Source organism: Pan troglodytes, chromosome 9, assembly GCF_028858775.2.
Source record: "Pan troglodytes isolate AG18354 chromosome 9, NHGRI_mPanTro3-v2.0_pri, whole genome shotgun sequence".
In the NCBI taxonomy this organism is placed as follows: Eukaryota; Metazoa; Chordata; class Mammalia; order Primates; family Hominidae; genus Pan; species Pan troglodytes.
In genome coordinates this window covers 60,674,402-60,686,355 of record NC_072407.2, presented here as the reverse complement: position 1 = coordinate 60,686,355, position 11,954 = coordinate 60,674,402, and the positions used below count along the sequence as shown (strand labels likewise).

At 36.1% G+C, this 11,954-nt stretch overlaps 1 protein-coding gene across 1 annotated transcript; it reads left to right on the top strand.

Moving 5' to 3' along the window:
- The first annotated feature begins 7,047 nt into the window (after nt 1-7,047).
- On the top strand, nt 7,048-11,455 carry LOC748371 (olfactory receptor 5B3). Its single transcript, XM_001161028.4, has 2 exons — nt 7,048-7,121; nt 10,484-11,455. Exon 2 carries the CDS (start codon nt 10,510-10,512, stop codon nt 11,452-11,454), a length of 945 nt encoding a protein of 314 aa, XP_001161028.3. The 5' UTR covers nt 7,048-7,121; nt 10,484-10,509; the 3' UTR covers nt 11,455.
- The last annotated feature ends 499 nt before the right edge of the window (nt 11,456-11,954 follow it).

The window sequence follows — 11,954 nt, the reverse complement described above, 5'->3', positions numbered from 1 at the left end:
ATTTTATTGAGGATTTTTGCATTGATGTTCATCAGGGATATTGGTGTAAAATTCTCTTTTTTTGTTGTGTCTGTGCCAGGCTTTGGTATCAGAATGATGCTGGCCTCATAAAATGAGTTACAGAGCATTCCCTCCTTTTCTACTGATAGGAATAGTTTCAGAAGGAATGGTACCAGCTTCTCCTTGTACCTCTGGTAGAATTTGGCTGTGAATTCAGAACCAGATAACTTCTCTGGTGAAAGTTACCAAACATTTTTAAAAAGAGTGTGATTATTATCACACTCTTCCAAATAACTGAAGAGAACACTTTTAAACTAATTTTATGTGGCTAGCATTATTCTCACATTCAAAACAAGGAAAAGGTACCAAAAGAATGGAAACTACAGACAATATTTCTGATGACTATAGGTAAGAAATCCTCAACAAAATACTAGTAAACTTAACACAATAGCACAATAAAAGAATCATACACCATGATCAGGTGGAATTTACCTCTAGGATGCAAGCATGGTTAAACTGATTAGTATTAAAGATAACATTAACAGAATGAATGACAAAAAATCACAAGATCATCTGAATAGTTGCAGAAAAGTATTCAATGAAATTTACCACCTTTCAATGATAAAAACCCTAAACAGGCTAGATATAGAAGAAATGTACTCTAACATAATAAAGCCTATGTAAAAAGCCCACAGTTAGTATCATACTCAAAGTTTAAAAAGCGAAAGATTTTCCTTTAAGATCAGAAACAAGATAAGGATGCCCACTCATATCACTCCTATTGGCCATAGTACTGAAAGTCCTAGCCAGAACAATTAGGCAAGAGAAAGAAATAAAAGACACTGAAATAGGTAAAACTGTCTCTATTCATGGAAGATGTGATCTTATATACAGAAGATCTTAACAACTACTAAGAAACACCTGTTAGAACTAATGAATTTAGTAAAGCTGCAGGATACAAAATCAACACACAAAAACCCATTGCATATCTATACACTAACAATAATCTACCTGAAAAAAAAGTTTAAAAAATCCTATTTACAACAACATGAAAAACAATGAAATACTTAAAAATAAAGTTAACCAAGAAGATGAAAGACATACATTTAAAACATAACAAGAAATGATGAAAGAAATTGAAGAAGACTCAAATAAATTGGAAGATATCTGCATTCATGAATTGGAAGAATTAATGATGTTAAAATGTTCATACTACGAAATGCAAGCTACAGATTCAATGCAACCCCCACAAAAATTCCAATGGCATTTTTTTACAGAAATGGAAATATAGTCTAAAAATTCATATGAAACCACGAAGACTCTAAATAGCCAAGACAATCCTGACAAAGAAGAAAAAAGCTGGAGACATTACAGTTCTGATTTCAGAATATGTTACAAAGACTACAGTAAAGAAAACAGTATTATATTTCTATAAAGATAGACATATAGAAGAGTGGAACAGAATAGAGGGCTCAGGAATAAACCTAGGAATATGCAGTCACCTGATCTTCAACAAGGGAGCCAGGGATACATAATGAGAAAAGGAAAGTCTCTTCAAGAAATAGTATTGGGAAATCTGCATATCTACCTGCAAAAGTAGGATCTTTGCAAAAGATTTTACTCAAATGAATCTTTATCTTATACCATACACAAAAATAAATTTAAATGGATGCAAAATTAAACATATACTTGAATCTTGAAACCCCTAGGAAAAAAAACTAGGGAATAAACTTTTTGTCATTAACCTTGGCAATGATATCTTGAATATGACACCTAATGCACAGGCAATAAAAGCTAAAATAAGTGGAACTACAACAAACTGTTTCTGCATAGTGACAGAAACTATCAAAAACATAGAAAGGCAACTTACAGAATTGGAGACAATATTTACCAACATTACACTTGATAAGTGTTACTATTTAAAGTGTATAAGGAGGGCTGGGCATGGTGGCTCACATTTGTGAGACCAAAGCAGGAGGGTAGCTTGAGGCCAGGAGTTTGAGACCAGCCTGAGAAATATAGTGAGACACCATTTCTACAAAAAGTTTTAAAAATTAGCCAGGCATGGTGGTGCATGCCTATAGTCCCAGCTACTCAGGAGGCTGAGGTGGAAGGATCATTTGAAGCCAGGATGCTGAGGCTGCAGTGAGCCATGATTGTACCACTGCACTTCAGCCATGTGACAGAGTGAGACCCCATCTGAAAAAATAAAATATAAAATATATTAGGAATTCCTACAAATCAGTAGTAAAAATTAATTCTATTTAAAATAGGTAAACGTCTCGAATAACTATTTTTCCATAGAAGGCATACAAAAGGTCAACAGGGATATGAAAATTTGCTCAACATCATTAATTGCCTTGGTTCCTTTAATGTTGCTTATAACTGGATGCCTAAAACTAGATAGTTTATTTTTAAAAAGAAATTTATTTCTCACAGTTTTAGAGAATAAGCAGTCCAGGGTTGAGGGGCCATATCTGGTGAGGGCCTTCTTGCTGGTGGGGACTCCCTGCAAAGTCTCATAGCCGCACAGGACATCATATGGTGAGAGGACGGAGCATGCTAGCTCAGATCTCTTTTTACAAACCCACAAGTCCAAGTCCCATGAAAACTCATTAATACATTAACCCATGAATTCATTAATCTATTAGTCTATGAAGGGATCAGCCCATTCATGAGAGCTCAGCTCTCATGACCCAAACAACTCTCTAAACTTTCACCTATATAGGAAGATTGTATTTTGTCCATTTTTGAAGGTTAGTTTTGCCGGATGTAGAATTCTCAGTTGACAGTTGTTTAAATTTTCCTTTAATACCTTAAAATATATCATCTTGTTACTTTTGGACTCATGATTTCTGATGATAAATCATTTATGAATATGATTGAAAATCGTGTGTATGTGAGAAGTTGCTCATATTTTGCAGGTTTTGTGATTCTTTCACTTTGAACAGTTTGACTGTAATGTGTATGGGGATCACATCATGTTAATCCCTCTTAAACTTTGTGAGCTTTTTGTAAGTGCAGATTTGTGAAGTTAATCAAGTTTGGGAAGTTAGTGGCCATAGTTCTTCAAACATTTCTTATGAACTTTCCCTTATTTCACCTCTCATTCTTGCACTCTACTTGTGCTCACATTGGTATACTTGATGGCATGCAAGAGGTCTCAAGCTCTTTCCATTTTGTCTTCATTCTGTTTTCCTTTCTTCTCCTGAGACCAGATTGCTTTAATTGACACATCTAGAAATTCACTTATCTGGCCAGACATGGTGGCTTATGTCTATAATACCAGTACTTTGGGAGTCTGAGGCAGGTGGATCACTTGAGCTCAGGAGTTCGAAACCAGCCTGGGCAACATGGCAGAACCTTGACACAAAAAGAAAGAAAGAAAGAAAGAAAGAAAGAAAGAAAGAAAGAAAGAAAGAAAGAAAGAAAGAAAGAAAGAAAGAAAGAAAGAAAATGTATCCAGGTGTATTGGTGCATGCCTGTGGCCCCAGCTACTTGGGAGGCTGAGGCAGGAGGATCCCTTAGATCCAAGAGGTGAAGACTGTAGTGAGCCATGATTATACCACTGCACTACAGCCTGGGTGACAGAGTAAGACTTTGTCTCAAAAAGAAAGAAGGAAGGAAAGAAGGAAGGAAGGAAGGAAAGGAGGGAGGGAGGGAGGGAAGGAGGAAGGAAAGAAATTCACTGATTTTTTTCCTTCTTTTGTCAAATATTGTGAAAACCCTCTGGTGAATTTTTTATTTCACTCATTGTACTTTTCAGCTCCAGAAATTTTATCTTTTTTAAAAAAATAATTTGTATTTTTAATTGATATTTATTATATATTGAAACACCATTGTCCTAGTTTTCTTTAGTTCCTTGTCAATTGTTTCCCCTTAATCCCTTTGAGCCCATTTAAGGCAATTGATTTAATATTTTTGTCTTCTAAGCATAACGTTTATGCTTCCTCGGGACAATTTCTGTTAATTTTTGTTTTCTTGTAAATTGGAAATGGTTTCTTGATCCTTAGTGTGTCTCCAATTTTTGGTTGAAATTTTGACATTTTTAATATTATAATATGGTAATTCTGGAAGTCAAATTATCTCCCCTTCTATCCCCAGTTTCATTTGTTGTTGCTTGCTCTGGGTGCACTTGTTTATTTAGTGAGTTTTATTAAAATATTTGAAAGAATGTATTTATTGTCATATGTGTCCTCTGATGTCTCTGTACTTGTGGTCACGTAGCAGTTTAACAGATACTTCCTAAAAATGTTATGCGAGGTCGCCTTTTTCTTGAATCATCATTCACTTTGTTTCTGTAGATCCTTGACTATTTTCCAGAGTTCAAACAAAGTTGATTGTGCCAGCTTTTGCTTGCTTTTTTAGTGTTTCTGCGGAGTAACAGGCCCTTAAAATATTCTAATCTATCACTTTTCTTGCCCCCATCTTACAAGGAACTGGTAACTGCATTTACAGCCCACTGAATAATTTAGATTAATCTCCATCTTGCTGTCCTTAATTTGATCATAACTGCAAAGCAGTTGTCATATAAGGTAAAATTTACCGATTCCAGGTATTAGAATCTGATATTTTGGAAGATAAATATTCAGCATCCTACAGATTTATTTCTCACTTATGCTACGACATGTCTGTCACACAGGTTGTCTGGCTAAGTGAAAAGCTGTATGTGGTCACTCAAAGACACCTGCTGATGAAGGTATCATCATCTGTTTCTGCACCTGCTGGAACATTAAGCCTTTTGATTATCATAGCAGGAGATGAGATAAGTGGAGAGTAGTTTGTATGTTTCAACCAACATTACAATTCTTTCCATAGTTCATTATCTAGAACTATTACATGTCCTACCTAGCTGGAATGGGGCATGCACATGTAGAAAAGAAGGTGGATTGTTTGTGTACCACTGTTTTTGTGACCCATCTATGGAAAATATTATAAATAACAAATATTAATATTTAACCTATCAAACACCTGATATATGATAGAAAGTGTGCTGTGCTCTATAAATACGTCATGTGATTATCTTTTTGAAAATATTATGAGAATGACAAGGTAGTATTTTCTTCCTCCTTACAGAAGAGAAGCTGAAGTTCGAAAAGGCTACATTTCTTACTCAAATTTGAGGTGAAGCAACCTTGGTGCACAGAACAAATGTTTAATCATGACACTGGCTTGTACTAAGAGAGATGTGATAAGTCTGCTTGGGAGTGTGGTGTGAGCTCAGAAGCAACAGTGCAGAGATGAATCTGTGTGCAAAAGGATGAATCTGTCTCCTTTGTTGGAAAAGAAAAGCATTCCCAGGCCAGAATTGTGGTGATAAGGTAGATAAGTGTTAAGAAAATCGGTAAGGAGATATCTTAGAGAAAAATCAAGAAAAGTAAAATAAAAATTAAATTTAAAAAATTTTAAATATAAAATGCTGATACAGAGGTGAGACAATTTGAATGGACTGCTAGTGGGAATTCAAAATAGTAGAGTATCTTCAGAAAAGATGTTGACAGTTTCTTATTCAGATAAACATGTGCTTACCATACAACAATTCAATCTGACTCATAAATATTTATTCAAATGAAATGAAAATCTATGTTCACCTCAGAAACTTTTTTTTTGAGACAGAGTCTCACTCTGTAGCCAAGGCTGGAGTACAGAGGCTCAATCTTGTCTCATTGCAGCCTCCGCCTCTGCCTCTGCCTCTGCCTCCCAGGTTCAAGCAATTCTCCTGCCCCAGCCTCCTGAGTAGCTGGGATTACAGGTGCCCGCCACCATCCCCGGCTAATTTTTGTATTTTAAGTAGAGAATGAGCTTCACCATGTTGACCAGGCTGGTCTTCAACTACTTACCTCAAGTGATCCACCCTGCTCGGCCTCCCAAAGTGCTAGGATTACAGGCATGAGCCATAGTGCCTCACCCAGAAATCTTTAACGAAATGTTTAGATCAGCTTTATTTCTACTCACCAAACACTAAAACCAATACAAATGTTCCTCAGCTGCACAATGAGAAAAACAATCTGTAATGTCCACATAATGCAATATTCTTCTACAATAAAAAAAATTTAACTCTGACATAGGCAACAATATATATGGGTCTCAGTTGCTAAGTGAAAGTGAAAGATGCCAGACTCAAAGACTACATATTCTAGGATTATATTTAAAGACATTCTAGCAAAAGCAAAATTATTTGGACAAAAACAATTTACTTGTTGCCAGGGTAGCGGGTGGGAAAAGAGGTTACCAAAAAGTCGGCTTAGAAAATTTTTTTTATGTAATTGTTGCAGTCATTATGTGACCATGTATTTGACAAAATTCTTAGAACTATACAGTAAAGTGTGTATTAATACTGGGTATTACTGTATGTAAATTATGCATTAATTACAGAATGAAAAAAGAAATAAATTTAATATGCACTCAAATTATGTGCACATATTAAAAATAATAAGCTTGATCCCCACCGGCAGCTTTAATTGCTTCTTCACCAGGAAAGTAGAATGAGGAGCTGTAGATCCTCTCACAGGGGACATCTCCAGAGATCTCCATGCCCTTATAATTCTCCTCATGTCTCCATATATTAGCATCTGAAATCCCAACATGACTCCCAACACGATGTAGTTTTAGAGAGACCACACTGTGTACAAAGCTCTGCAGATCATCATTTATTCATCTAAAGGATAATTGTTTTTGGTTCATGCATGCCTTCTGACCTGAGGCTTTGCTATGAAGCTTCAACCCTGCTCAGGGAAAACATCCCGAGTTAAAAATTACATTGACTGATTTTTGCATGATGGCCCCTTAGCAAGATGTTTTACAGGCCTCCCTTACTTGTTCTTTACACATGCAATTCTGTGAATTATGTGAGAGAGGTAATCTTAACATGTTTATTTTCTCAAGAAAGGGGAAGATAAGTAATTCCTTTAAGTTCACAGAAAGAATTAATAGTAGATTCAGGACTTTTTCTGTGTTAATGCTCTTCCCTTTATTTCTCCATGCCTAAGAGACCTTGAAACCTGTTGACCACTATCTGAAAGCAAGCTTCTCCAAACATATTAATGCAATGTTCCATGGCTGATTTTCTGATTGCCGAACAACTATTCTGTATTGACTGTTTCTGCTCATCCAGCTGTAAGGTAAGCTTCTATATCTAAGAAAAATTTTAGAGAGAAGTGTAACTCATGCAAAAGCAGTGGGGCAGCTATACCTACTATAAGCTATTTGAGAGCAGAAATAGATGTTTTCAACATTTTTTCTAAAATACTGAGGCGGGTGTAGGGCATAAATGTTCCATTATAGGAAATTTAGTGGTTCTTATGAAATGTGCTTCTTCCTCCAAAGATATGAACAAAAAATAAGATAGATGATGCTCTGACTGACTAGGTGGTCATTTTATCTGTTTGTTATATATTGGTTTCTCATGAGCAGTAAAAAAAAACAAAAACAAACAAAAACAAGTGAAATGTTCATTCTTTAAACTACAAAAAGGTGTTAAATGAATTAACAAGCTATGACCTGTGTTTTAACTTTTTTTATAATCTCATTCTTATTACTATTAGCACATCTACCTATGTTGACAGTGATGTGGCTGAAAGTTTTGACTTTTGATTAGATTGAAGATGGATTTAACTCTTGAACCTTGACGACTCTCAAACTAGTCATATAATTTTGGAGCATCATATCACTTCTCAAATTGTCAATGTTCTTAATGATAAAGTAATAATAATACTATCTCTCTCTCTCTCACACACACACATGGGCACACATGCATATACACACGCATTATTTATATATAAAGTTTTTATTATTGGTTGTAGAACATAGTGTATGCTAAATGCAGTCAGGTATGTTAAAGTTAGCAACATAACACCTTCATAGGTCAGGCTTGGGAAGTGAAGTTGCCAAGTGTTTAAAAGAAAGACAGTAGGAAACAGTAGTTAGTATTGGTTGGACACCCTTCTACAGGCCTCAATCCAAATACACAGACTAAAAGTATTATTCCTGATTTCATTCTTTTTTTCATGGCTGTGTAGTATTCCATGGTGTATATGTACCACATCTTCTTTATCCAATCTACCACTGACGGGCACCAGGGCTGATTCTATGCTTTCATTGTTGTGAATAGTGTGCTGATGATCATACAGGTACATGTGTCTTTTTTAAAAAAAAGTCCAACTTTTAAGTTCAGGGCTACATGTGCAGGATGTGCAGGTTTATTACATAGCTAAGATGTGCCATGGTGATTAGCTGTACAGATCATCCCATCACCTAGGTATTAAGCCCAGCATCCATTAGCTTTTCTTCCTGATGCTCTCCCTCCTCCTACCCACCATCCTCTGACAGGCCCCAGTGTGTGTTTTTCTCTACCATGTGTCCATGTGGTTTCATCATTCAGCTCCCACTTAAAAGTGAGAGCATGCAGTATTTGATTTTCTGTTTCTGCATTAGTTTGCTGAGGATAATGGCTTCCAGATCCATCTATGTCCCTGCAAAGGAGATGATCTTGTTCTTTTTTATGGCTGCATAGTATTCCATGCTGTATATGTACCACATTTCCTTTATCCAGTCTATCATTGATGGGCATTTAGGTTGACCATATGTATTTGTCTTTTTAGTAAAATGACTTATTACCTTTTGGGTATATACTGGGTCAAATAGTAATCTGTACACTAGATTTATGGAATACTACATAGCCCTAAAAAATGAAATCATGTCCTTTGCAGCAACATGGATGAATCTGGAGGCCATAGTCTTAAGCAAAGTAACACAAGAACAGAAAACCAAATACCTCATGTTCTCACTAATAAGTGAGAGCTAAATGATGAGAACACATGGACATAAATATGGGAACAATAGACACTGTGGACTACTAGAGGATGGAGAAAGAGAGGGTGGGCTTAAAAACTACCTATTAGATGGTATGCTCACTACCAGGGTGACAGGATCCATACTCCAAACCTCAGCATCGTGCATATTCCCATGTAAGAAATCTGCACATGTAACCCTTGTATCTAAAATGAAAGTTGAAATTTTAAAACATTAAAATAAATAAATACTAAAATATTGTTCCTAAACAAGAATAGATTCAAATAAAATATTTTATCACATGGAACTTGCCACCAAATCAGATCTGTGAGCTAAATAAAGATAGCCCATAAAGTAGGAAATTTTAACCCTTAATGTTTGATTTAACTATGGAAAAACAGTAATAAGAGAAAGAATGGCTTTAGGAAAAAGAAACTTTTTTACCCACACTAAAATGTGGATTTCAAGGGAGAAATTAAGAAAAAGAAAGGCTCGTGTGAATCTTCCGGAGCAGACAATCATTTGCGTGGAGGAAGAACAACCTGAAAATCACTGAAGAACACAGAAAATCTCAGTGGTCGTAGCATGGAGGAAAAGAAAATTGGAGGTGGGAGCTTCAAGATTTCAAAGCTCACCCATGCCTGCAGCCCTGCTTGTCACCGTCCACCTTTATCAAACCAACAAAAAGATTATCACCTATCTAATAATAATATTTAATATTATAACTAGCACTCATTAGGCTGTGCTTAACATCTAGCATTTTTAATGGATTATCTTATTTAATTCTCACAATAATACCTCAAAGTAGGTCACATTACTGTTTTAGTGTTACAGAAGAAAATGTGATGTTTAAGGGAATTAGATTAGAACCAGTGATTCCGAGGTGGTAAGTCGTGGACTGATATGCATCTCTTTCAAGAACTCAAGCTCTGTATCTGCTCTATTTGGTGATAGGCTTCTCTCAGAATTGTTTCTGCTAGTTGAACATGCCCCAAACAACCCTGTTACCCCACCCCATTTACTAAGCATATATTACTTGCTTACTTCATTGTGAAACTCAAAACACTGAGTTTATACCAAAGGAGACAATGAGTGATTGTAAATACAGTTGTATTCAATTTGATTTAAATTCAGTTTAGACCATTAGATTTAGGAACCATTCAGCATGGGTTCAAAAGTTGGCATAGGTCCAAAGCATGGCTTGCCATTTAATACTTGTATAAATATGAATATGTTACTCAACCTCCTGTGCTTCATAATTTAAATGAATGCAACAACTAATCAAATACATAATATTGTAGAAAGGAAATAATGAATATAAATCTAAAATGTCTAGAGAAGTTCTTGGCAAATTAGCAACATGCATCAGCTTTTACTGTGCTCAGGAAAAGTAAATTGATAGACAGATGCATCTAGATGAGTCATCTTGATCAGGTTAGTAAATTTTATAAATATGAGTTTACAAATTTATAATATCTGAAAATTGTGTAGATAATCTACTAAGATTCTTCAGTTTCAACAGTATGTAACTCTGTATAATTAATGCACTGCATTTGGTTGTCAAGGCCACGCTTTTTCTAGGGAATCTTGAAGTACAAGTTATTGCTACAGTGAAAGAATACATATTGTACTTACACTTTTCAATTTTAATTCAATTTATTTATCACACTGTTCCTTTTTGTATTGCTACAAGCATCCTGTGAGTCCCCCAGAGCAGTGATGGAAAATAAGACAGAAGTAACACAATTCATTCTTCTAGGACTAACAAATGACTCAGAACTGCAGGTTGCCCTCTTTATAATGTTCCTCTTCATCTATATTATCACTCTGGTTGGAAACCTGGGAATTATTGTATTGATATTCTGGGATTCCTGTCTCCACAATCCCTTGTACTTTTTTCTCAGTAACTTGTCTCTAGTGGACTTTTGCTACTCTTCAGCTGTCACTCCCATCGTCATGGCTGGATTCCTTATAGAAGACAAGGTCATCTCTTACAATGCATGTGCTGCCCAAATGTATATCTTTGTAGCTTTTGCCACTGTGGAAAATTACCTCTTGGCCTCAATGGCCTATGACCGCTATGCAGCAGTGTGCAAACCCCTACATTACACCACAGCCATGACAACAAGTGTGTGTGCTCATCTGGCCATAGGCTCCTACCTCTGTGGTTTCCTGAATGCCTCCATCCACACTGGGGACACATTTAGTCTCTCTTTCTGTAAGTCCAATGAAGTCCATCACTTTTTCCGTGATATTCCAGCAGTCATGGTTCTCTCTTGCTCTGATAGACATATTAGCGAGCTTGTTCTTGTTTATGTTGTGAGCTTCAATATCTTTATAGCTCTCCTGGTTATCTTGATATCCTACATATTCATTTTTATCACCATCCTAAAGATGCACTCAGCTTCAGGATACCAGAAGGCTTTGTCCACCTGTGCCTCTCGTTTCATTGCAGTTGCCATCTTCTATGGGACTATTATCTTCATGTACTTACAACCCAGCTCCAGTCACTCCATGGACACAGACAAAATGGCATCTGTGTTTTATACAATGGTCATCCCCATGCTGAACCCTCTGGTCTATAGTCTGAGGAACAAGGAAGTGAAGAGTGCATTCAAGAAAGTTGTTGAGAAGGCAAAATTGTCTCTAGGATGGTCAGTTTAACATTGTGGGATGCACCATAACCTAGTTTTATTTCTCTCGGATCTTCTCCATGTTCTGAATCACATTTAAGGTCCACAATAAAGTTAAATTCCTAAAGTGATTGCCATGCCTGTTTAAAAGTCTGTTGTCTAAATAAAAGGAAACATTATGTCCAGAAACATAACACCTGAACAAGAATGGCTAAGACATCTTGGGACTTCCTTGCCAAAAACCTTAAAGATATTAATGTATTCATTTATTCTACATCCATTTTTTTTCTACCACATGTCAATGCAAATATGCATAAAACCAGAGCAAAAACAAGTCCATTAATAGAAGTACATGAAGGTTTCCCATGAAGTGGGGAATTTTAAATAGGTGTGGAAAATGTGCCCGGATTCAATGTAATGTGGCAAGTTCTGATGGTTAATTTTATGCGTCAGTTTGGCTGGATTAAGGGATGCCCAGATAGCTGCTTAAACATTATTCTGAATATGTCTGTGAAGATGTTTCCAGAAGAG